The 25,254-nt window shown below is 39.3% G+C and overlaps 1 protein-coding gene across 2 annotated transcripts in view; it reads left to right on the top strand.

Annotated features, from left to right (window-relative positions):
- The window catches only part of FAM135A (family with sequence similarity 135 member A), a 56,205-nt gene that overhangs the window by 27,619 nt on the left and 3,332 nt on the right, over window positions 1-25,254 (top strand). For both annotated transcript variants that reach the window (XM_082218233.1, XM_082218234.1), the window contains 11 exons: window positions 4,029-4,078; window positions 5,077-5,232; window positions 6,719-6,792; window positions 9,161-9,315; window positions 10,096-12,355; window positions 13,662-13,822; window positions 15,946-16,037; window positions 16,865-16,962; window positions 19,380-19,531; window positions 24,574-24,684; window positions 25,100-25,213. In XM_082218233.1, coding sequence (XP_082074359.1) covers window positions 4,029-4,078; window positions 5,077-5,232; window positions 6,719-6,792; window positions 9,161-9,315; window positions 10,096-12,355; window positions 13,662-13,822; window positions 15,946-16,037; window positions 16,865-16,962; window positions 19,380-19,531; window positions 24,574-24,684; window positions 25,100-25,213 — 3,423 coding nt within the window. The remainder of the gene's footprint in view (window positions 1-4,028; window positions 4,079-5,076; window positions 5,233-6,718; window positions 6,793-9,160; window positions 9,316-10,095; window positions 12,356-13,661; window positions 13,823-15,945; window positions 16,038-16,864; window positions 16,963-19,379; window positions 19,532-24,573; window positions 24,685-25,099; window positions 25,214-25,254) is intronic.

Genomic DNA, 25,254 nt, shown 5'->3' with positions numbered 1-25,254 from the left:
ATCGGTTATATGTACATGGGATGATATTTTAGAAAATATTAAGATTTATTACAAAATCTATACAAATATTTAAAAGCCATGTGTTGTTTTTAAATGAATCAATGTCATGTTAGTAGTATACAGAAGGACCACATTCTTCATGAACAGGGTTGTGGGGCTTGGATGGTAGTGTTGGGTGGGACCAAAGGCAAAAACTGGTGGAACAGCAGCTATAGCTCTTATCTTTGTTTGGAAGGCTAAATTTCTGCCAAGTAAAAGTCAGAGATACCTACATACGCACACAAACACACACTTCTATCCTCCATGCAGGTAAGCAAAAGGCATTGACATTGTTCAAGTCAAGCAAAAGCAGTTGATAATGGCATGGTGCAGCACTGGTGAGGAGTGTGACTTACAGAAAGTTCCAAGGGCCAAACAGAGAGATTTGGCCCCCAGACCTGCGGTTCCCCACTTCTGGCCTAAAGGAATGTGTGTGTGCACATAGAAGGGAGTGTACTTGTGGAAAGCATAACATCCTTCATGGAAAGCCACACATTTGTTTAAGAATATTTAAATTCTGTCTTACTAGTTGAAAACCACCCATAAAGGGGAAAAAACTTTTAATTGCTAAGGAGACTTTGATATGAAATGGTGGTTAGCACTCTAGAAGAAAAATGGTGCAATTGGGTTTGATCTAAAGGTTCCATTTTGACCGAAGAAGTTTTCCAGGGGAGGGTGGGAGCTTTGGATCCATCCCACTGGGCAAATGCAAGCTCCTAGTTACACCTAAGTTGCTCATTGTATAATAATTATTATTATTTATGAAGTTTGTATACCACCCTAGGCCCACACATCTCAGGCCAGCTAAATGTGGCACTTAGGGAAACTGTAGTGTGTGTTAACACTCCGCAGTCCAGACTAGAATCTCACATCAGTCTCATAATGAGAAACTGGGGCCTTTCTCCAGGTTCCCCCTCTAAGGTGGGTGGTAACAAGGGAGAGGGTCTTTAGTTGTGGGTCCATATTTATGGAATGCTCTTCCCAGCAAATGTTCCTTTGTTAACATCTTTTTGACACCAGGTAAGGGCTTGCCTTTTTTCACAGGCTTTTGATATTGACCCATGTGAAACTTTAATTGAAATTATTTTCAGAATATAAGTGTTACTTATTAAACACTTGTATCCAAAATAGTTCTAACTAACAGTTACTTTAGTTAAGATTTATTTTTCAGGAGTTTATTTCTACGTGGAAAAATACTCAGGAAAGAATACTCAGATAGGGAAAGTGGAACAAAAATGACACAATCTATATTGGAATACAAAAATTGAATGAAAAGCTAAGCTGTCTTTTTTTTTTTAACTCTCCAAGAAAAGAGTAACATTTGACTAGACAGATACGTTTCTCAAAGGATGGTCAGTGTTGTTTGTTCAGTTTTTAAAAATAAATTGACTGGGATAACTTTGGGCCAGAAGAGGAGTGGTGATTTATAGCTCGCAAGACAAAAAGAATCCGTTCTGTGATTCTCTTCGTCTAGCGGTTTTTTCGTCTTGCGAAGCAAGCCCATTGACGGATTAGAGGATTAGTGCTATTAGCGGCTTTTAGCGGCTTATCTGCTGATCGGATCAGCTGCTAAGCGGCTTAGCGGCTTAGAAAAGGGGGGGGGAGGGAAAAAACCAGCAGGAACTCGCAAGACATTGTCGTCTTGCGAAGCAAGCCCATAGGAAATTCGTTTTGCGAAGCACCTCCAAAACAGAAAACTCTTTCGTCTAGCGAATTTTCCGTCTTGCGAGGCATTCGTCTTGCGGGGCACCACTGTATAGTAAATTAATTTTTAAATAAATATACTTAATGCTGTAACTAATCTGCAAAGCTCCTTTTTCATATTTAATTTAACAGACCACGTTCTTTATTTCATGCCTTTTCATTAAATTAGGAAAAAAACTAGGAAATTCATGTTGACTGTGTACACAGACACTCTGCTATTATTGTGATTATCTATACTGCACTTAAAATCATTATTATTATTATTATTATTATTATTATTATTATTATTATTATTATAAAAATCAGCTTAAATGTAATGTTTTGAATCCTGACTTGCCCTTTTGGAAATGGAAGGGACTGATTCAGCAGAAACTCATGTGAGCAGAAGTGGGAGAAGCTGTTTTCACTAATTCCCACTACTTTCCACACTGTTTGAGACGGTTCCCTAACCTTCTTTGTTCAAGAAGGTTAGGGGACCTTCTCAAACAGTGTGGAAGATTAGTGGGAATTAGTGAAAATTGTTGGTAGGAAGGAAAAATCGATGTCTCCTCCTTCCCTCCCCCTAGTGGGAGTGTCATGAAAATTGCTCTACTTTTAGGAACGTACGATCCAATCCAAAGTATAATAATAATGCCTCCACTTGACTTTTCCTATACATCCTAATCACCCATCCCAATATTTCAGTATATTTAAATGTAAACCCTTTTTTATTTCAAATGCAATATCTAAATTTTCCAGATCACCCAGTAAAGGTAGCTGTCTTGACTCAAAAGGAAAAATACAAAAATCAAGGAACTTTTATTGGGTCACCCAAAATGGTACAAAATAGTAAACAACCTTTGGTGTTCTACAGAACTCTTCATCGTGTTAGATGTTTAAAAAAAGAGGTGCATGGAGGAAAAAGGGAGGGAGGTTTGCCTGGACTTGTTGCTTGGTTCCCTTTCCATCCTTAGATGAAACACCCAGGTTCCTTCTTAGGTGGAGAACAGGCTTAAAGAAACTAGGTAGTCCTTTACATTAATAGGGATATAGATTTATATCAGCTGGTGTGCGAGATAAAAAAGATGGTCAACAGAACAATAGATTTACCAAGCTGTTTTAGGGAATGTTTCCTCAGAGAATAAAGCCTTATATTCAGATACATAAAATCCTCTTCCTCTAGTTTTTGTATGTTTAAATTTGGTGTTTTCCATTTCACACAAAAGGTTTAGCAGTACAGTGGTACCTTGGGTTACATACACTTCAGGTTACATACGCTTCAGGTTACATACGCTTCAGGTTACAAACTCCGCTAACCCAGAAACAGTACCTCAGGTTAAGAACTTTGCTTCAGGATGAGAACAGAAATCGTGAAGCAGCGGCCACAGGAGGCCCTGTTAGCTAAAGTGGTGCTTCAGGTTAAGAACAGTTTCAGGTTAAGAATGGACCTCCGGAACAAATTAAGTACGTAACCAGAGGTACCACTGTATTGGGCATTAAGAAAAAATCCAAAAATCCATATCATGGCCATACCTTTATTGTTATAAAACTGGCTGCTTTATTTTCAGAGATGGGGACTCTGCTGTTAGTATTTTTCCTTCCAAGGAAGCTGCAGTGCAACATGATACCTGCATGGCATCTAAAAAGGACCTCATCTGAATGTCTGCTTCCTCTCACACGCCACCTTAATATTCTTAACAGATGTACTTGAATGAATTGAATACCAACCAGGAAACAATATCTTTCTTTCCCTTTTGCCTTGCATTTTTTTACCATTTAACCTGATGAGGGATTCTATAAAACTCAAAATCTTGCATTCTGTATTCTATTTTGTGACTTTTGGGTAGGCCTGATAGAGTTATTGCCCTAATATGGATTATTGGAATTCTTTCAAGTTTGCTTTCTCCAGCAATATTTTTATGGTAAATTGGAACTGGTCTAAATTTTGTTTGTGCGTTCAGTTTCATTGTGTTGCTTTTTGGAAGTCTTTCTAAAATATACAATCAAAAGAGGTGCAAGTGTACATTCATGTACCTTATGCTATGGTCTGGTAACATTTAAAATAGTATTTGAATAAATGTCGTTATGAGAACTCGCTTGCAAAACCAGAAGGATTTTGTTCTTAGCTGAACTCTCAGTTGAGAAATTTACTGGATATCACATTGACTATAGTATTTGAGGAACTTCAAGACAACCAAAAAGCTTTGTTTTAAAAATTGAACAGATTTGAATGGGGTCTCTGCAATTTATAAAATGTAGCTTAAAATTTAGGAATATTCATTTTCCATACACTCTAATCTTTTCAGAGAATATAGATGTAGAAGCACGCCTGTCAGAACTCTGTGAAGAAATAAAGGTATTTTTTCTCTGATCCATGTAAATCTTAAATCACAGCTTGCTTGCTTGCTTGCTTGCTTGCTTGCTTTCATTTCAGGGTTTTTCCAGATGTTAGATACTGTTTTAAATAGCTAACTGTGGTTCTAAAGAATTAATTTTTATTTGCATTATTTCATAGATATGTGGATATGAGTACTCTGGTAGACATACTTTGCCTAATGAGCTTTTGACAGAGTATTTTTACAAAGGCTCCTATGCAAGCTTGGCAGTCATGGGATAAGAAAAGAGGTCTTCTTACAAACTGAACTAGTTAAAAAGGCTAAGAGTAGGAACAAGTAGTTCTTATGGTGGAAGGAAATAACCACTGGTCTCACCTAAGGATTTGTTTGGGGCTTATAGTACTGTATGTTAGAAATATAAATACTGTAATTCATAAATGATATGGAAGTATGAGGAGTGAGACATGACACCAAATTCTGTAGGATAGTGAAAAATCCAAATTGCTACCAAATGCCGTGTGAGTAAGCCAGTATAAACTGATGCACTCTGGGGCAAAAGCTACCTTATATACGTATATGTACAGTGATAAGATTGAACCTGTGGTGGCTATCCAGGAGACCATGGGGTAGATTGTAAGCAACTCAATGCAGAAATCAATAGCAGCTGTGGAAAAGGCAAATCACATTCTAAGGATTATAAAGAAAATAACTGAAAATAAAAGGGCCAGTATAAACACATTTATATACCAGAGGCTTTGAAGTTCTAAAGTTTGAATACAGACTGTAGTGCCATTTTTAAGCTTAAGGTTGATTACCAATTATTAAACAGTAAATGCCGTTACTCAAAGGAAGGCAAACGGATAGATGACTTTGAATCCCTTTCCATTTTTAAAAACTTAAAATGCTTTTAATCTTTAAAGATACTTTTAAGAAGAAGAATTTTTTTTATGACTTTCTCAAAGTACTAGAGTTTCTACTTCTAAGAATACAAGCTTGTTTGTTTTCTCTGTTGGTGCAGAAAATGGAGAATCCTGATGAACTGGCAGAACTTATAAACATGCATCTTGCACAGCTCTGTTCACTTCTGATGGCTTTATGGGGACAATTTCTTGAGGCCGTTAACTTCCAAGAGGATATCACTGCATTGCTGGCACGAGAGCATCATACAATGCGTGTATGTATTCATTCTGTCGTGATACAACTTTTAAGCACAGGAATGTGTCATCCACAAAACTAATTTCTAAAACAATGTGGCAGGTTTAGCTCTTAAAACTAGGGGTCTTTCTGTCCAAAAGACAGCTATAATATGTGAGATGGAGGGCCGCTGTGCTGCCCTCCCAGCTGTGCTGCTGCTGTTTGCTGGGGCAGGCATCCAGTGCTTGACTCAACACCTCCCTACTGTGGCCTTTCATGGCAACCAGATGTGCCATCAGTACTGGGAGGGAGGTGCAGCAGTGGTGCCCCACCTCATGCACCAAACAACCCTGAAGGTTATAACAGTGCAGCCCAGTACATGTCTACTCTGAAGTAAGTCCCACTGAGTTCAGTGAAGCAATAAGTAATTCCCGGGAAGGCAACATTCACGTAGGAAGGAGCGACACCACTGGTCCTAAGAATGTGAGTCTTTCATATTCGTAGGTAATAGGTAAACCCTTCATATTTGTATTACCAGAGTGACATGGGAAGAAAGCGCAGGGAGGCACTTGCATGCTGCTTCCAGTAAACATGAATTGGCTCACATTTGTAGTACCCAGACAATACTTTCAAGGGATGTCTCACTAATTGCTGTGGAAAACTGATCTCCTTGGCTTGGAGGACATCCTATTGAGGAAGTAGGAAGCAATCCTTTGGAAAAGACTTGGGTAATGAATGGGATATCCATTAAGTGTGTGGAAGGGCCATCTTAGCATTAGAGACCTAGATACATGAGTTTGTGATAGGTATGACATGTCTGCAACCTTATTCCTCAATATTAGTCCTCTAAATGGGCTGTTAGAATGGGCATAGTGTACACCCACCAATGACACGAGAAAACATAGCTGAACATTCATGGAAGCCAAATTCATATTAGAATCATAGAGTTGGAAGAGACCACAAGGGCCATCGAGTCCAACCCCCTGCCAAGCAGGAAACACCATCAGAGCACTCCTGACATATGGTTGTCAAGCCATTAGTAGGTGGAAAGATTGTGTCATTCAGTTGGACAACAAGTCTGATAACCTTTTGAGTTATTGAAACACTTTGAATCTTCTCCATTTACTTGTTTCTACATGGGCATCTGAAAAAAGGAGACATAACCTGAAACAATCTGGTGTGTGTATGCAACCGCAATGTAATTCTGCTTAACTTACTCAATGTTTTCTATAAAAAACCACCAGATTGCAACATATTTCTCATTGAAATATGCAACCACTTAAATGGATTAAAAAATGAGTTATTATTTTGAAAGGTTTGCTGCAATACTTGACCCAGCTTAATTTGCTATTTCATGCCAATGTTTTTTGTGAATGTGCGTGTTTTAAAGTTTACTGAACATGCACTTTTACTGTGACTTAATAGTATAGATGTGTTATGTGTGTGTGGTTTTTTATAAGAAAAGAGAGTGATGAAAGTTTTATTTCAGTGTGAACCTTTCGTTTTATTACTTTGAAACATTTTAGGTACGTAGGTTTTCTGAAGCTTTTTTTTGCCTTGAACATCCAAGGGAAGCAGCGCTTGCATACCAAGAGCTACAGTAAGTACTTTTAAATTGAAAATATTAAGCCATAGCTCACTAAGCTTATTTTGTTACAAAATTAATTAAAACTTCATGTAGGATATTGTGGGTTGTAATCAACAAGCTTTCACTCATAGTAGACCCACTGAAATAAATGCAACCAAGTTGACCATTAATGTCAGTGCATGTGCTGTTGAGTAAAAGCTAGTTGACTACAACCCATAATATCCTACATTAAGTTTGTTTCAGTTGAGGTTTCTGTGAACAGAGCAGGTAATTTTTTACCAGTTCATTCTTTCTCCTGTAGCCCCCCTACTCCCCCCAAAAATCCTATTCCAAAGGGTTGTGGGACCTCCAGAATAGTGTAGCAGGTAGTATGCTGGGCTGCAGGTGAAAGGAGGAATTGGCAAAAATCTTCTTAGCCCCCCCTTTCATTGAGAGAAATCTTTGCTGGATCAGAGAAGCCTCTATAAATGGAAGGATAGCATTTAGATTGGGAGAAAAGCAAATAACTATTAACCTGCAGTGGAAGAAGAGATCCTCAGGTGTGTTGAGCCTCTTATCAGCTTCCCAGGCCATGGATGTACATAACAGAAATCACATGCCTGCTGGTGAGACAGAGTCTCCCTTCCCTAGTTCCAATCCTACCCAGATCCTATTGGCAGAGCTGTACCAATTTTAGGATTTGGCAACCTCTGTTCTGTTTCCTTTCCTTTTTGTCTGTCTCTGGCTGGAATGGATTTTTTTTTTTAAGAAAAAAGAAAAAAATCGGTAGGAAGAGAGTGAGATCAGAAGCATCTAGAAGGTTGCTCCTGCAATGTTTCCCAGCAGGAACAGAGAGTCCAGCCTTGCACTCTTCATTGACTCACTGGAGAATTCATTGGAGACACGTTGGAGTGACTTCAGCAGGAGGAAGTCCTTAACCTGGGCTTGGTTAGTGGAGCAAACACTGCCTGTGGCAGTGGCACTGTCTCTTTGTCAGCACTTGGCCCAGCTTCTGGGCAAGGCCCTGAGTTTAGTGGGAGAGATCCCATCAACTGGGCCATCGCAGGATCTGGCAAGGACGTCTGGTGAATATGGGACATAGGATTGCTCGCAGTGGGTTGCCTCCTTTTTGCTCATCCCCTTCCCCATCATGGATTGTCAGGCTTTTCCATTCAGAGTTTTGCCACTGGAATTTGGACATTATTATCTCTTAGTATGCATGAGTTGGTGTTAAGAAGCCCACTAGAAGCAGAAGCTAAAAACAAGGGTAGAGAAGAAAGGGGTTAATAATCCAATGTGTTTTGCAAGAATCCAAACCAATGGGGGGAAACTATTTGAGAATGTTGATAGCAGCTCAGCCCTCTCTTCAAACCCTAGACCTGGGGAGGAGAAAATTTGGGATTCTTCCTGCTTTTCCCTCCCCATGCATGAATCTTGCTGTTATTCTGGCTTCTGAAAAATGATGTTTCAAGCACCAGCAGTCTTGCATGCAATGCAGGGTGCAGAGATCTTCAGGAGATGTTCTATTTTTGTTTGTTTTTATGTTGTACATCATATGGATTTTTAAAAAAGCATTAAGCTATTTATATTTTAAATAATACATTCTTATGGCTCTATGTATAAAAAAAAACTTGCATCTGACACTTTCCCCAAACATGTGAGGTGTAAGAGGGCCTTTCATATACATTAGCATGGGGAATCAGTAACCGTGAAGATGTTGCTGGACCAAATCTCCCATTATCCCTAACTGTTGACCATACTGGCACTAATGGGAATTGGAGTCCAAACACTTTTGGGAGTGGGACAGGTTCTTCATTGATATTGGCCAGTTGAATCTTAATGTTGGCCAGTTCTGCCAGTGGAGCTATATTCAGACTGTAGCACTGAATGGCTGAGAGGATTTTATTGATTCAGCCTCTAGCACAAAAAAAGCCTAAGAAGTTGAAGTGTTTTCAGGCGTAAGAGTGGTCGTTCTTCAGACATGAACAGTTTTCATTGACCAATGTAAAACACTTTTATTCTCAAATGTTCTCCTTTTATTATTCCCGGGATCCTAGCCTGTTCTTTAGCCCTTTTTACCTACTGTCATGTAACTTCCTATATAGCCAATATATCCTTCATTTTTACTACACATTTATAGCCCTGCTTTGCAATTAGAACAGTGCCTGGATGGCACTGATCCAAACTGCTATCACTTCTGCTGGTAAATACATAAAGGTTTTTCTTTAATCAAATCTAATTTAGGTGTACTGAATGTAATTTGCATTATTAAGACCTGACCTTCTATTAGTGTTCATGTTTTAATTGTACCTTATTAAAATGCAGTTGTATTTTCAGTTACAGCTTATTGTTGATGTTTCCTTTTTTTACAAATATTTTAACATAAGATTGTATATTTCAGTGCGCAAAGTTACCTTCAGATGTGTACTGCCATAAAAAGCACCTCCTTCTGTAGTTCTCTGCCGCCTCTCCCTACTGAATGCAGTGAATTAGATGGTGATCTGAACTCCTTGCCTATAATCTTTGAAGATCGGTATCTAGATTCTGTTACTGAAGGTAAATCATTGGGTTTTGTCTTGGGGGGGGGGGTTTGAAATAAAAGTTTAGAAATTTTCTGTCCTGAAAAAATATGAGCATGGTGCCCTCCAGATGATGTGTAATTCCAGCTCCATCAGCCAGCCAGCATGGCCAATGGACAAGGATGATAGCCCTACAACATATTGATGGCATCATGTTGGCTACCCTTGCTTTTACACATTGAAACATACTATAGCCAGAATATTAAGGGTGTGTGCACTGAAGCTTTTGTGGCTTCCATTTCTCGCTGCCAGTCCTTTCGCAGCATTGGGGGCCTAACCTGATATTTGAGAGAATCTTCTCAGGTCGTATATGGTACTACATGGTACGACAGTTACAAGGGAAGTCTCAAAAAACCTATTGCAAATGTGAAAAGTTCACCACCTTCCCCTAGAACTCAGAATATTTAAATAACAATTAATATTTAAAAATGCATAAATTGTCTGCTTTATTTATTGGTTGACAAGAGTCTGGAGAATAGCCATAGCTTAGTAGTATAGCACATGTTTTATATGCAAAAGTTCCCAGGTTCAGTCCCTGGTACCTGCAGGTAGAGCTGGGAAATCCCTGTGCTACCAGTCAGTGTAGACAATAATGGTCCGATTCAATATAATGTGGTTTCCTATTTATCTAGAGATAAATGAATGCTCTTGAAACACATTCTTCACTTACTCATATTTTAAATCTATAAACTGCAATTTAGTAAAAGTTTCAGGTGTGTAATAAGTTACATTGTCTTGCCTTTTTATTTTAAATAAGAGATGGATGTACCCTGGCTGACAGCTCATCAGAAGTCTGACTCCAAGAAGCCAGATAAACCAGAATCTGAAGAAAGTTTTATGGCTAGCCCGGATTTGAAAAACCGACCTTCAGTTGCCTCCCATGCTTGGCACTCAGAAAGTGAAAAACAGTTCACCAAGTCTGCAAAAGCGCAGTGTCAAGAGGCAAACAAATCCAAAGTTAAGGTTACTAAATTGATGAAAACAATGAAACCTGAAAATCCCAAAAAATTAGTAAAACAAAACTCTAAGGACTCTGTAGTCCTCGTAGGCTACAAATGCTTGAAAAGTGCAGTACCTGAGGACATCTCAAAGTGCTTTGAAGGTATGCCTTCATTGGACCAGAAAGAAGGGCTGGATTCTGCAGTTGGTGGCCAGGCTTCCGATGCGAAGAACTTAATGAGGCAAATCAGCCAGAAAGAGTTTAGAAGTTTACCATGTAGAACTGAACAAAGAACTGCCAAACTGGAAGGGAATGAGGAAAGCCACCCCAGTGCTATCATCTCTCATTGTGCAAATTCAATTCTTTTGGGTAAATCTGATACCCTCCAAGCAGGCATTGAGGGTACTCATGGGGGCAGCAGCTTGACCCCCAGAAGTACTGTTGAAGACTCTCTTGGTTCACCAGGGGTTACAAAAATAGAAGTAAAACCATATTGTAGAAATATTTGTGGAGGAGATAAAGTTTTTGTTCGCATTGGATTACAGACAGAAGGCTCACGTAGAGAGAATTTGCAGGAGCCCACCTTTGAAAGTTCAGAATGCGAAAGAAAACCTAAATCAGAAGAACCGCAGCTTGAAAAGGAAGTTGTACAAGAAACAAACTTCCAGCATACTGAGGATTCCTTCACAAGGGTTGGCACCAACCTGCCCATTCAATCTACAAAAGAAACTTCTGTTGCAGTTTTAGGTGGAGACGTACTTAAGTTACCTGATGTTAGTATTACCTATGCATCATCTAGGTTTTCGGATTCTGGTGTAGAAAGTGAACCTAGTTCTTTTGCAATGCATCCAAGTACAGATGTGGGTCTTGAAACTCCTCAAGGGCAAAGTTCATGCAACAATGAAAGAATATTTCCTCAACTATTGCTTAAACCAGATAATAATATTAAAAACCCAGTAGAAAGTCATTGCACTGAAAGTACGAGTGCTGTTAGTGAAATACAGTCCTCCCTGACATCAATAAACTCTCTGCCTTCTGATGATGATCTGTCCCCTGATGAAAACTCAAAGATATCCGATGTACCTGAATGCCAATTAAGTGATAGCAAAACTGTTTTAGACCTGGGAGCAATTGAGTTGACAACATGTGATGACAGTGAAGAAACAAAGGTTTTGCCACAGCAGTGTGTAGGGTATTCGGGCAACGAAGCGACATTTCTGCCTTCCTCATCCTCAGATAAAAAATGCCCACTGCAACTTGATGAAAGTACATCTGAGGATGTGAACTCTCACAGCCTGCAACTGAATATTGGTGCAATTTGTAATGATTCTCAAAGACTTGATAAAAACTTGCACAGTGTGGAAAAAGCAAGTGAAATTCCTTCAGGAGTTGTTTATCTGGGCAAGTCCTGTGTTGTTTCGGGTTCAGTGTCTAGTTATCCAGAGGGCAGCGTGAAGCAACCAAGTGAAAGAAAATGTAGTGATTCTTTAGAGCAAAAACAACTGTCTGATCAGTTGTCAGCTGCAAAAGATGAAAATCTCACAAGCACGAACATTGTATCCTCGGAAGGAGGTAATGATATGCTGAAGCAAGGACTTGTAGAAAACTACTTTGGCAATCAAAGCAGTACAGATATTTCCAAAATACATTCTGCTGACAATAGCAGTACAGTTAGCCCTCAAAGGGGAACAATCTGTTCTAATTCAACAGAAGAGGAGGAGGAAGAGAAGGAGCAAGATCAAGACATGGTTGAAAATGGTTATTTTGAGGAAGCAGATGATAGTAATTTGTATGGAGCCACAAATGATGCTGAGGAGGATCTTGACCTAGCATTTGTGGGACCTTTTATAACAGAAATATTGAATAGTGATTTTTTTGAGGAGGCAACAGACGTGGCTCCACTGTGTGCTCCAGGTAGTTTGGCTGCTCCCACTGCATTGAAAGGCTATCCGTGTGGTGTGTTATGGTCTTCGAAAGACAAATCGAATGCAGTTCTCAAGCAACCCTGCAGCATGTCCTGCAGTACAGCTTCTTCTGTCTCCTGGTATGAGTATTCTCCCAAGCCACAAAAGCTAGCGTAAGTGCTATGGTTTAAAACAATTGTTTTTAAAACCCAGTTTAAAAGGAAAATATACAAACTTCATTTGCATTTTATTTTTTGGGTTTGGTTGTTGTTTGCTACTGTTTTCTTCATTTTGCTACACCTAGAATTCCAGGTTATTTCCACATTAAAATATATGAAAGTTTTGAGCTATGTGCATAATGACCAGGACTGTGATCCACCTGTGAAGGGTGAGGAAGATTATTTTGAACAGAGTTGAATTGAGCGAACTTGCTGCTAGAATGAAAGTATAATCCACCTTAGATATGTTCTTGACCTTTGTTTCATCATGAAATTTTTTAAAAAGCTCTAGCAGCACACTATACATACACACCACAGCTTGCAATTCCGTATGGGAGGAAGATTCCCACTAATACCAATAGCAAGTGCATGGGGTAGTTCAATTCTGCTTGGGACCATGGTAGGGGCAAAAGGTTAAAGCCCCCATCTTGCCATGACACAGATGCAATCCAGCTTCCCTGGTGCTGGCTTTTTTTTTTTCTAAAACCCAACTGCAGTGCCAAACCATGTTACAACCTTCACAACTCGTTTGGCCCCCAGCTTCAGCATTTTCAGTATGGGGTCCATTTCTGCAGAGATGGTTTGCTGGATGTTGCTTTTCATTGTGAATTGCATCCTGATTGCTAAATAAGACATGAATTGGAGCATCAGGAATTATTATTAAATTCTAAGCAGCTTATTAAAGTCTCAATCTCCTGGGTTTTTCTGCAAGTGAAATAGTTGTCACAGCATAGCACAATACCAATACAACATGGTCACATGAAATGCTGCAAACCAAGATGGTTGTGCAAAGGTCTGCAGCCTTGTGCAGGTATTGATCTTTGCTGAATGTGACAGAGATATTGCCTGTGCTGCTTCTAGAATAGAAATGGCAGCTAGAGGATTCAAATTGAAGGTGGTATGGAGATTATTGCCTTTTTAAAGCATTTTTGCCACAAGGAATTATCTGTCACTAATGCTGTGAACTGCTGCGAGTGGTATGGTGTTGTAACTAATTGATTTTTCAGCATAGCAAATGGGATTGCAGTACCTTGCAAAGGGCTAGGCTGTAGCTATATTGCAAAAGCCATATTTTGGGTGGGGAATGTGTTGGCCTTAAGTAATTTGGTGAGCACATACTCTCAAGGCTTACTGATCAGAGATACTGGATTTTCAGTGGGCTATAATTTTAAATATAGATGAACGGCAAGTTAAACAAATCAAATGAATGTAACGTACTTTCATTTACCAAACTGAGTTAAATAAAATCTGCTTGTTTTAGATTCCTTCATGCTAAAGAGGAACTGAAACTACTTCAGCTCCCTGGATTTATGTATAGTGATGTTCCCAGATTGGCATCTTCAGTACCTTATTTCAGCACAGAAGAGGAGGAAAGTTCAGATGATGGCATTCATCTCATAGTTTGTGTGCATGGCCTCGATGGTATGTTCTAGCAGCTGATAATGGATTAGAAAATTCTTTAGGTTTCCGATAAAGTTTTGGTTTAGATTGAGAATTTTCACTAAACCAGAAGTAGCCAATGTGATGCCAGGTGTTTTGGGCTACAGCTCGCATCATCCCATATAACCCATGGTCAGGGATAATGGGAGTTGTAGTCCACCACATATGGAGGGGTACCACATTGGCTACCCCTGCTTTAAATAATACTGGAGAAAAACAGGTTTATTTAAGCATAGGTATCCTACCTGTATCTCCTGGCCTCAGCAGGTAGCATTTATAGCTTTGTAGGCCCGGTGTCAAGAGAACTATGTTCTTAACAAATCTTTGTGAAGGCCACTGTTGCAAGATACCATTAAACCTAGGTGATTTGTACATTTAGGAATAATGAAAACATGCTTTTAAAAGTTATTTTTTAAAAAATCCCCTTTATGCCACAGGCTATCAGTGGCAGTCTTTGGGCTCTCACATTTCAGTGGTGCCCTATGTAATGCTAAAATTTGCTTTCCCACATCTCTCACACACCATTCTGCAACATTATTGTAGCTCCTCCTGCACTCAGTGCGACCACATGGAAAGCATTTAGCACAGCATGTTAAAACTAAAAGATTTTTTCTTAATTGAATTTGATAACATCTTGAGAAGGCTTTTCCTACAACTCTCTGATCAGGCATAATTGAAAATGAGAAATGCAATGGGGAAAAGGAAGGAATGCACTTATTAATAAGAAATCACACAAGAATGATTTCACATGCAATTTAATATGCCTATTAAGTGACTTAATATTTTAAATGGAATAAGTTTAGAACCAGGCTCTGGTGACTAATGGAGTTGTCAACTTTTACTGGCTTTTGCTGCTTCTCTACCTGTAAAAAATGGTTAGTTGAGTAACATAAGCAGGGGTCATTGTGTTTCTCAGGCCCCACAATCACGCCATCTGATTTCTGCACATGCTATGCTTGTTAAAGGTGAGGGTTTTAAGGCAATTGGCAAGCATAACCTTTAAAAGTTACAATGGGGGGGGGGGAAGGAAATTTAGCAAATAAAGTACAGTCTCACAGTTGCACCTAAATGTCCCTCCTTTTTCCTGAAAGCTGTCCTGTGCCTTCAAAAGCTGCCCATCAGAAATCCAGCTGCTGGGTACCTTAAAGATATCACCATGCCCCCCAAATGCTTTTCAAACAGTTTTGACTTATCTCCTGTCATTCCTTTCCATCTCATTTACACCTAACTTCTAACGTCGTGACGTATTTGAAATGTAAACTCTGGTCTGTGAGGATCTTATCTAGTAACAAGAAGGTTCTAAACTCCCAGGGGCTAAGACTGGTCAGAAACTGTTGACTTTTTTATATAAAAACTAAAAGTATATTGCACAACTCAAGGGTAAAAGCACATACAGTGGTACGTTGGTTTAAGAACAGCTTAGTTTATGAACAACCTGGATTAAGAACGCTGCAAACCTGGAAGTAGGTGTTTTGGTTTGTGAACTTTGCCTTGGATGCAGAACATGTTCCATTTCCTGTTGAGTGTAAATTGAGTCCCCACTGCTATGGGAAAGCACGCCTTGGTTTAAGAATGCTTTGGTTTAAGAAGGGACTTCCGGAACAGATTAAGTTCGTAAACCAAGGTACCACTGTACTAGGCATTCCCGTTAACCTAAAACAAGCAGCAGATTTCCTGAAACATTCAGTACAAATGGCAGAATCTCTCTGGTAAAACAACCCAGTATAGTCAATGGGGGGGAAATGCACAGAACTTGTTAACATGGTGGAATCTCTCCACTTTTAACTTTTAACTCATTCAAAACAAGCCATTTCTTACCTTTTTAAACCCAAATTTGGCATGGACCGTCCTCACACTGCCAAGATTGAAAGTAATCAGTTGAGCCATTATTCTAATATAACCCATGAAACCTGTTTCCCACTATATTCTATATTTGGAAGCAAAAACAATGTTTATATTGCAGTTAGCAGATCTTTGATTTTAGTGCAAGTCTCAAACCAAAAGAATACAATTGGCACTTGTACAATGTTACGCATAAGCATTTTAACTTAACATTTTTTGAAAGTAGGCATTTCAAACACCTGATCTTCACTTCTTTATTTTAGGTAATAGTGCAGACTTAAGACTAGTAAAGACTTACATTGAACTTGGCCTTCCTGGAAGCCGTATAGATTTTCTGATGTCTGAGAGAAATCAGGTATTTGCAAGTGCTGAAAAGATTTATTGTTATTATTTCTAATGCAGCACCCTATGGTTAGTTCATATAGACTGATTTATCTCTAATTACTAATCTCTTTGTAGGTTGCAAAGTTAACCTTGCAGCTACCGTTACCATCCTGTACCTTTGAGTCCATTTCAATTAACTCAGTGGGACTTACTTATGAGTAGGCATGCATTAGATTGTACCATAGAAATAACTCTGTTTTTACTCTTCACAGAACATATTGTGATGTTCTGCTTGAGTTCTCTCACTGTATGCTAATAAGTGAAAATTTCATTGTGCTTGAGTGGTTTTGCTGTCAAAAGCTGTAGAACAGGCTTCCTCAACCTCAGCCCTCCAGATGTTTTGAGACTACAATTCCCATCATCCCTGACCACTGGTCCTGCTAGCTAGGGATCATGGGAGTAGTAGGCCAAAAACATCTGGAGGGCCGATGTTGAGGGAGCCTGCTGTAGAATCTGGAATTTTATTTTATAAAGCTTACTTTGCTGTTGCACATAGTCATACTTCTAAGATATTTTGCCTTGGTCTTGAAAACAGAGCCTCTTAAGGAAATACTACAGTATAGTTTTACCTTTGTATATGAAATGTGGCTGTTTTGAGACATTTAAAGCAAACTATCCTCTGTGAGAAAATTATCCTCTGTACAAAAAGTAGCTCCCCCTCAAAAAAAAAAAAATTATTTCATGGGATTACTCTTTATTATCTTTGATAGTTCTTATCTGTGATGTCAGAGCAAATGACTAAGAATTTGTTTTATCGCGAAATGACTTCATTTAGAACACTGAACTTTTCCCCCACAGAATGATACATTTGCTGATTTTGATTCAATGACAGATCGCCTTCTGGATGAAATAATACAATACATTCAAATTTACAGCCTAACAATTTCAAAAATCAGGTAATTGATCCATTTTGTGTTTTATTAGTTTTTCCGGAAAAGCCAACTGCAACTTGTAGCCATGATCTTGGGTTTTAAGTAAAGCACACATTTTGAAGAAACTGCTAAGCTATATCTCCTCACACTTGATTCACGTGTTACAGTTTTTTGTACATAAATTTAAGAATCAGAATGTATACTGTTACATTCATGCACATATCTCTTTTATAAATGGGAAAGCTGTGATTGCTCGTTTCCATGAGCAGAACTCTAACTGAAAAAATCTGCTCCAGTGCAGAAGGGCAACTCAGGATCTGAGCCATTCTTTTAAAATGCACCAAAAGCAGGAAACTAGCTGCAGCAGCTCTGGGAGATTTAGATGACAACGTCCTAAAATAAGTACTGAAGTGAGTCAGTGAAACCCAGGCCACATATACCATAATGCCATTATATAAATTTATGGTGATGCCATACTGAGAGAGTTCTGGTCACATGTCAAAAAGGATAATACTGCTGAAAAAAGGGCAACTAAAATAATCAGAAGTATTGGAGCACCTGTCCTTCAAAGAAAAAGGTTATTGTACTTCAATCTTTGTCAAGGGGTTTAGGATTAAGTGAGATATGTGGTAGAGTTCTGTTGTTATAAGAGGTGATGGAAATTTGAGGGAAATGTCCTGGTCCTTCGACCAATGGAGTCACTTAATGAAGTTTTTTAATAGTGGGTTCAGGAGACAGAATTGCACCTCATAATACTGAAATTCACTATCACATGAAATAGGTATCTAATTTTTTTAAAAAAAAAAATAATTCAGAGAAATTCATTGAAAATAGGTCTCTCACTCTCTTTAATATCAAATTCAAGTGGTGAGTCCTGACAGAAGTGGAGCCAAAATGGGGCCACTGAGAAATAAAAGAGAGGTATAAACATGCTTGAGGGAATCAAGAGGTTTGCAGAAGTGCAAAATATATTTTTTAAAAAAAAATAATTAGGAGAAAAAACAACAACTAAATGAGAACACGCTCAGCCATCCTCATGTAATATTAAGTGTCAGGGAAAAAACCTGAGGTCTGGGCATGGAAATCATGAACAAAGGTATGGCTGGGACCCTAAACAAGAGCACCCTTGCTTAAAATGTGAGGGTACATGTCAAAAGCATTGTTTTATGTCCCATCTGCAAGTGGCTATTAGCCCTGATAGCTAATAATAGTACAGTACAGGCATTTACTTCTTAGATTGATAGAGGCAAATTACATTATTTCCTAACCTCACTATATTAACTCTCAAGTTTTCAGGTGAGAAATCACAACAAGGGAAAGCTGAAAAAGGGTTCTGAGTACTTTGAAATCTGGGTACAAATTTATGGGGAAATGGGTAACAATAATAGATGAAATTCTGAACAAGAATAAGGAAAACATTTTGCCTAGGAACCAACACAGTCTGTTTGTGTTAACATCCAAGGAAATCATTACAAACTGCTATATCAATGGTATATGACTCCACACGGAACAAGTAAAAATTTCAGTGACCAAAGTCTTTGAGACACGAATGCTTAAAGGCAGATATGGAACATATCTGGTGGACCTGCTGAATAGTTAAAATCTTCTGGAGAGAAGATAGTTTGATTAATATAAAGATAGTTTGATTAATAACATTTTACGCTTTGTCATTGGACCCCCTAATAATTTTGTTAAGGTGTTTAGATCCACAAATAAACCACAAAGAGTTAAGATAGTAATAGTAGCCTGCTCGAATGGTTGTTGCACAAAAATTGAAAAATAGGTGACGCTACCAGCCGTGAAAGAATGGTTTACAAAAACTGGGAAGGTAACCACAATGAACAAGCTAATGGAATTGATCAGATTGAGAGAAGGAAGACAAGAAAGATAAATTCAGGATAAATTGAATCCTCTTGCTGAATTTATGACGAATAAATGTAGCATAAATGTGGATGAATATAATAGTTTTTCTATTCGGTAAAATATTAAGTATAGCAATTAAAATGCAAGTATTTATTATATGTATGTGTTTTTGCTGTCTTATGTTATTAGTGTGTGTATATTTATATATTCATGAGATATCATAAAGTTTATGGCGACCCATCTTAACTGTTCATCTTAAGATTCCTCTGTATTGTAGCTACAAAGGAATGCGGCCAGATTTCAATGCTGTTTGCATCTGTAATTTTACCTGCCTTCACGTGATGTCAGGTGATTGGCAGGTGCCATGGCTTAGCCAAAATGGCCTTGAGAACCCAATGGGGAGATTGGCTTAATAAGGCCTGCAGGCTGGATTCTCCTTACCACCGATTTAGAGGCATCTGCAGGAAATGTGTATTATTTGTTGCTGTTTATAGGTCATTGTTTGCACCAGTTTTCATTTGCAAACTTTAAAAAAAAATCACTTTCTCTCTCCCTGCCCCCCTTCCTGTCTTCTACAGTTTTATTGGGCATTCATTGGGTAACCTAATAATCCGTTCAGTGCTCACAAGACCTAGGTTTAGATTTTACCTCAGCAAACTTTACACCTTCCTGTCTCTGTCTGGACCACATCTTGGTACACTCTACAACAGCAGTGCTCTTGTTAATACAGGTAAAATAGTTTGTTTCATGTTGAAAGTTCAATGGATGTTTGTGTGAATACATATGTTATGCCTGCCTCTCTCTCTCTCTCATGGAAATGAATGGGGAAGACAGGGTGAAATGCATCTTCTACAAGCACCTGGATGTTTGGGATTTTAAAAAAGAGCTTGGCAGATAATTTTCCGAGAAGTTTTAAATTTAAGCTCTTGGTATAAATTTAGCGGTTGGCATTCATTGGTGATCTACAGGGTATAAGAACAAGAATCTTACTGGATAAGCAGGCATTGTTAATTTCAGAAATTAAAGTTCTTAAATGGAGTTCTTTAGCCCAGAGAACTATTTCAGTCCAAAAATGAAATGTTAATAAATTAGTGTTCTGACATGCCAATCAAAATTTCCTTTCTGTAATTGAAATGCCAACTCTACATAAGCAAGACTGTTCAGCGTATATGGGTAGAGAATCTGTATCTAGGTAGAGCAGCCAGGATTAAAAAATGATAGATGGCCTTCCCTTCTGTATATTGATGGAAAGGGTAGATATAAGGCTCCTTGCTTTCTTTTCTTAAAACAGGTCTTCTCATGAATATGAGAAGGGTTGTGCATGTGCATATATATATATATATATATATATATATATATATGCAGGTTTTGGTGTCTTCGGGTGTCTTCCCGTGTAAGAGTCGGGGTGTCTGTGCGACGTTTCGACGAGGTCTCACTCGTCATCTTCAGGCTGGTGCTTTCGGCTTCTTGTTACTGGAACAGAGCAGAGTCTGGTGTTTGAGTTCCTATAAATACTGTTGAGGGGTGTGGTGTATAGCCTCCAACGTTCTGGGTAGAGAGGAAGTTCCTAGATTAGTGTGCCTTTTCTTCTTTTGTTCCTTAATTACTTGAGGGATATCTTGGGTGATTTCATGAGTGATATTCTGAATATCACTGGGTGGGTCATTAATTACTTGAGGGATATCTTGGGTGATTTCATGAGTGATATTCTGAATATCACTGGGTGGGTCATTAAGTGTAGATTAGATTGCTAAAGCTCTCGTGTCTTGACCTCTTGAGCTTGTGAAGAGTTTTTCTGAGAAGATGGCTGTGCTGCATTTAGTTGTGCTCTGGCTTGGCTTCGTGTATAGGGGCGAGCTATGGTTTTGTGCCTTGTGCCAGCCAGATCTGTGTAGGGATTGCAGGGGGGTGCAGCATCCGGAGGTGCCACTATAGTTTGGTTGCTGGATGGAGTCTGTAATATGTCTGTGGAGAGGGTCTGGGTTTGGGTCTGGTGTGGTTGATTGGTGACGGCGTTCTGTGTGCCTCTGGTTCTGGTGTCGGTTTTTGTGGGGAGGGCTAATTTCCAGATGTCTGGCAGGCGGGACGTGTCGTCACGCTTGTTCATGTTGTGAGGGTGTTTCTCTATCTCGATGGCTTCCATGATTATTCTCTTGTGGTGATGTTCCATGTTAAAGAGCAATTTGGAATCTGCAAAATTAATTTCGTGTCCTGTTTCTTTCATGTGTTGGAAAAGAGAGGAAGTTTTTTCTTCTTTTTTGACGGCATTCTTGTGTTCTGCGATACGTGCATTTATTCGTCTGTTTGTTTGTCCAATGTACGTGGCTGGGCAGACTTTGCAGGGTATTTCATAGACCCCTTGGTTTTCCAGCTGGATTTTGTCTTTTGGGTTTCTGAGGATATTGGCTATTTTTTGGTTGGTGCAGAAGGCTGTTTTGATATTGTGTTTATGGAGGATTTTGCTGATTTTGTCTGTAGTGCCCTTGATATAAGGAAGGAGGGCCATGCCATTGTTTTCTTCTGTGTCTTGGTTTTTGGGGGGTGTTTCTTTTTGGATTAGCTTCGTAACCCTGTTTTTCTGGTATCCATTGGCGATTAACACATTTGAGAGATTCTGTAACTCAGTTGTCAAGTGGTCTTTGTCAGCCAGGCGTTTGGTTCTGGAGATGAGAGTCTTGGCTACGGAGTTTATTTGTGCAGGGTGGTGGTGTGATTGTGCATGTAAGTAACGGTTGGTGTGTGTTTTTTTCCGGTAGATAGTGTGTCCTAGGGAGCCATCAGGTTTTTTGTAGATTAGGACGTCAAGAAAGACGTACCAAAATCGACCCAGATGAAGCCAATAAAATCAGACTTGAAGTCACCAACATCCTCTGCTCCAGCAAACCACCCAGAAGCAATTTACACAAAGAAGAACAGAAAGCACTCACCAACCTGAGGAAAGACAACAACATAATCATTCTCCCAGCAGACAAAGGCAACGCCACTGTTGTGATGAACACATCGGACTACCAAGCAAAACTATCAAATCTACTCCAAGACCCTACCTACCAACCTATAAAAACAGATCCCACCACCTATCTGGAAAAAACCACCAAATCCAAAATAAAAGCCTCTCCTATCAGTGAAGAAATCCAGCTAAGAATCATCCCCAGAGAAAAATCATCCAGATGCCCCAAACTCTACGGTCTCCCCAAGATACACAAAGAAGGAACACCACTCAGACCAATAGTCAGCTCCATAGGCTCACCTCTACAAAATCTCGCTAAATTTCTCGCTAAGCAACTTCAGCCCTATGCAGAATCCATCGCTTCACACGTTACTAACTCCTTCCAGTTCATAGAAACAATAAAGAAACAATACCTACATCCCGATGACCTACTTGTGAGCTTCGATGTTGTATCTCTCTTCACTCAAGTGCCCATTAATGAAGCCTTGACAGCCATTCAAAACAAATACAACCCCCCCAAATACATCCTGGACCTGACCAACCACTGCCTAACCAACACGTACTTCATCCACAATGGACAAAGATACAAACAGATAGAAGGAGCACCCATGGGATCACCCCTCTCACCGGTCATCGCAAATCTGTACATGGAACACTTTGAAACCAATGCTTTAGACAAGTCAGAACACAAACCCAAACTTTGGCTCAGATATGTTGACGACACCTTTGTAATTTGGCCACACGGAAAAGAAAAACTAGATAGCTTCCTCACACATCTCAACAGCCTACACCCCAAAATACAATTCACTATGGAAATAGAAGACAACAACCAACTCCCCTTTCTTGACGTCCTAATCTACAAAAAACCTGATGGCTCCCTAGGACACACTATCTACCGGAAAAAAACACACACCAACCGTTACTTACATGCACAATCACACCACCACCCTGCACAAATAAACTCCGTAGCCAAGACTCTCATCTCCAGAACCAAACGCCTGGCTGACAAAGACCACTTGACAACTGAGTTACAGAATCTCTCAAATGTGTTAATCGCCAATGGATACCAGAAAAACAGGGTTACGAAGCTAATCCAAAAAGAAACACCCCCCAAAAACCAAGACACAGAAGAAAACAATGGCATGGCCCTCCTTCCTTATATCAAGGGCACTACAGACAAAATCAGCAAAATCCTCCATAAACACAATATCAAAACAGCCTTCTGCACCAACCAAAAAATAGCCAATATCCTCAGAAACCCAAAAGACAAAATCCAGCTGGAAAACCAAGGGGTCTATGAAATACCCTGCAAAGTCTGCCCAGCCACGTACATTGGACAAACAAACAGACGAATAAATGCACGTATCGCAGAACACAAGAATGCCGTCAAAAAAGAAGAAAAAACTTCCTCTCTTTTCCAACACATGAAAGAAACAGGACACGAAATTAATTTTGCAGATTCCAAATTGCTCTTTAACATGGAACATCACCACAAGAGAATAATCATGGAAGCCATCGAGATAGAGAAACACCCTCACAACATGAACAAGCGTGACGACACGTCCCGCCTGCCAGACATCTGGAAATTAGCCCTCCCCACAAAAACCGACACCAGAACCAGAGGCACACAGAACGCCGTCACCAATCAACCACACCAGACCCAAACCCAGACCCTCTCCACAGACATATTACAGACTCCATCCAGCAACCAAACTATAGTGGCACCTCCGGATGCTGCACCCCCCTGCAATCCCTACACAGATCTGGCTGGCACAAGGCACAAAACCATAGCTCGCCCCTATACACGAAGCCAAGCCAGAGCACAACTAAATGCAGCACAGCCATCTTCTCAGAAAAACTCTTCACAAGCTCAAGAGGTCAAGACACGAGAGCTTTAGCAATCTAATCTACACTTAATGACCCACCCAGTGATATTCAGAATATCACTCATGAAATCACCCAAGATATCCCTCAAGTAATTAATGACCCACCCAGTGATATTCAGAATATCACTCATGAAATCACCCAAGATATCCCTCAAGTAATTAAGGAACAAAAGAAGAAAAGGCACACTAATCTAGGAACTTCCTCTCTACCCAGAACGTTGGAGGCTATACACCACACCCCTCAACAGTATTTATAGGAACTCAAACACCAGACTCTGCTCTGTTCCAGTAACAAGAAGCCGAAAGCACCAGCCTGAAGATGACGAGTGAGACCTCGTCGAAACGTCGCACAGACACCCCGACTCTTACACGGGAAGACACCCGAAGACACCAAAACCTGCATTCCTATACCCGTGAAAATCTACGAAAGCATATATATATATATATATATATATATCCCCACACACACACTCTCCTTTCTCCAAATGATCAGAAGTTTGAATATTTGCATTTTGCATTTTAAACCCTGCATAGTAAATTCTCTTATAGATATGCCTCACTTTATAAATATTCTAAAATATTTTTAGAAGTGTTGAACAATAAACAACCCTAAGGTCAACAAACTGAATATTTTGAGATATATAAGGGAACCAAAATAATCCTGCAGGTCCAATGCAGGATTTTTTGTATGTATGTATGTTTCTGTTTATGAAATTCCTTTAGCACCTTTCAGCTAATTCTTCCAGTGGACTGCTGTGTATACTGATAACACATTAAAAGGATGTGAATTGTGAAATGCATAGAACATCCTTGTGATGATGTATGGAATGAACATAAATTAGGGGCTAGGTTACCAGTAACATATCACATTACGTATTTGAGTAAATATTGTTATGATTCTGCTGTATATACTCACAAGTACTGTATATAAAAATACAGGTCTCTGGTTTATGCAGAAGTGGAAAAAGTCAGGGTCTTTATTGCAGTTGACCTGTCGAGATCATTCAGACCCCCGGCAAACTTTCTTGTACAAACTTAGTAAAAAGGCAGGTAAGCAATATCGAAATCTTTAAGAATATTTTGTTGCTTTTAATTAGTAATGTACTTTGAATTATACATTAATGTGATAACTTGAAACAACTTAGATAGCCATGACCATAAAAATGCTTTTTTCTTGCACCTATGCGGTCACTGATTTTCAATTAAAGCAGGTGTTCTAAAGTTTGCCTATGTCTTCTAATAATGAGGTGTGATACCAGTCCTTTAATGCAGTAATTTATGGCACTCATAGAAAATTTGGAATCTCAAGTAGAAGAAAGTTCATTTACATATAACACCTGTTTTATGTTGTACCCCCCCCCCCCGGAAGCTCAGTGCTACTTTACATACATTTTGGATTGAAAACTGTATGTGTTAGTTATATTGTATATTGCTTTAGATTTACCTTTTTTTTGTCTTCCCCCAGGTCTGCAGTATTTCAAAAACATAGTATTAGTAGGATCTCTACAAGATCGTTATGTCCCTTATCATTCTGCTCGTATTGAGATGTGTAAAACAGCTTTGAAGGATAAACAGACAGGTAATGGCCAGTACATAGACATCTGTGAAGCAATTTGGCAT

Source organism: Podarcis vaucheri, assembly GCF_965113315.1.
Source record: "Podarcis vaucheri genome assembly, chromosome: 3".
Classification (NCBI taxonomy): domain Eukaryota; kingdom Metazoa; phylum Chordata; class Lepidosauria; order Squamata; family Lacertidae; genus Podarcis; species Podarcis vaucheri.
This window is presented reverse-complemented; position numbering and strand designations above follow the sequence as displayed.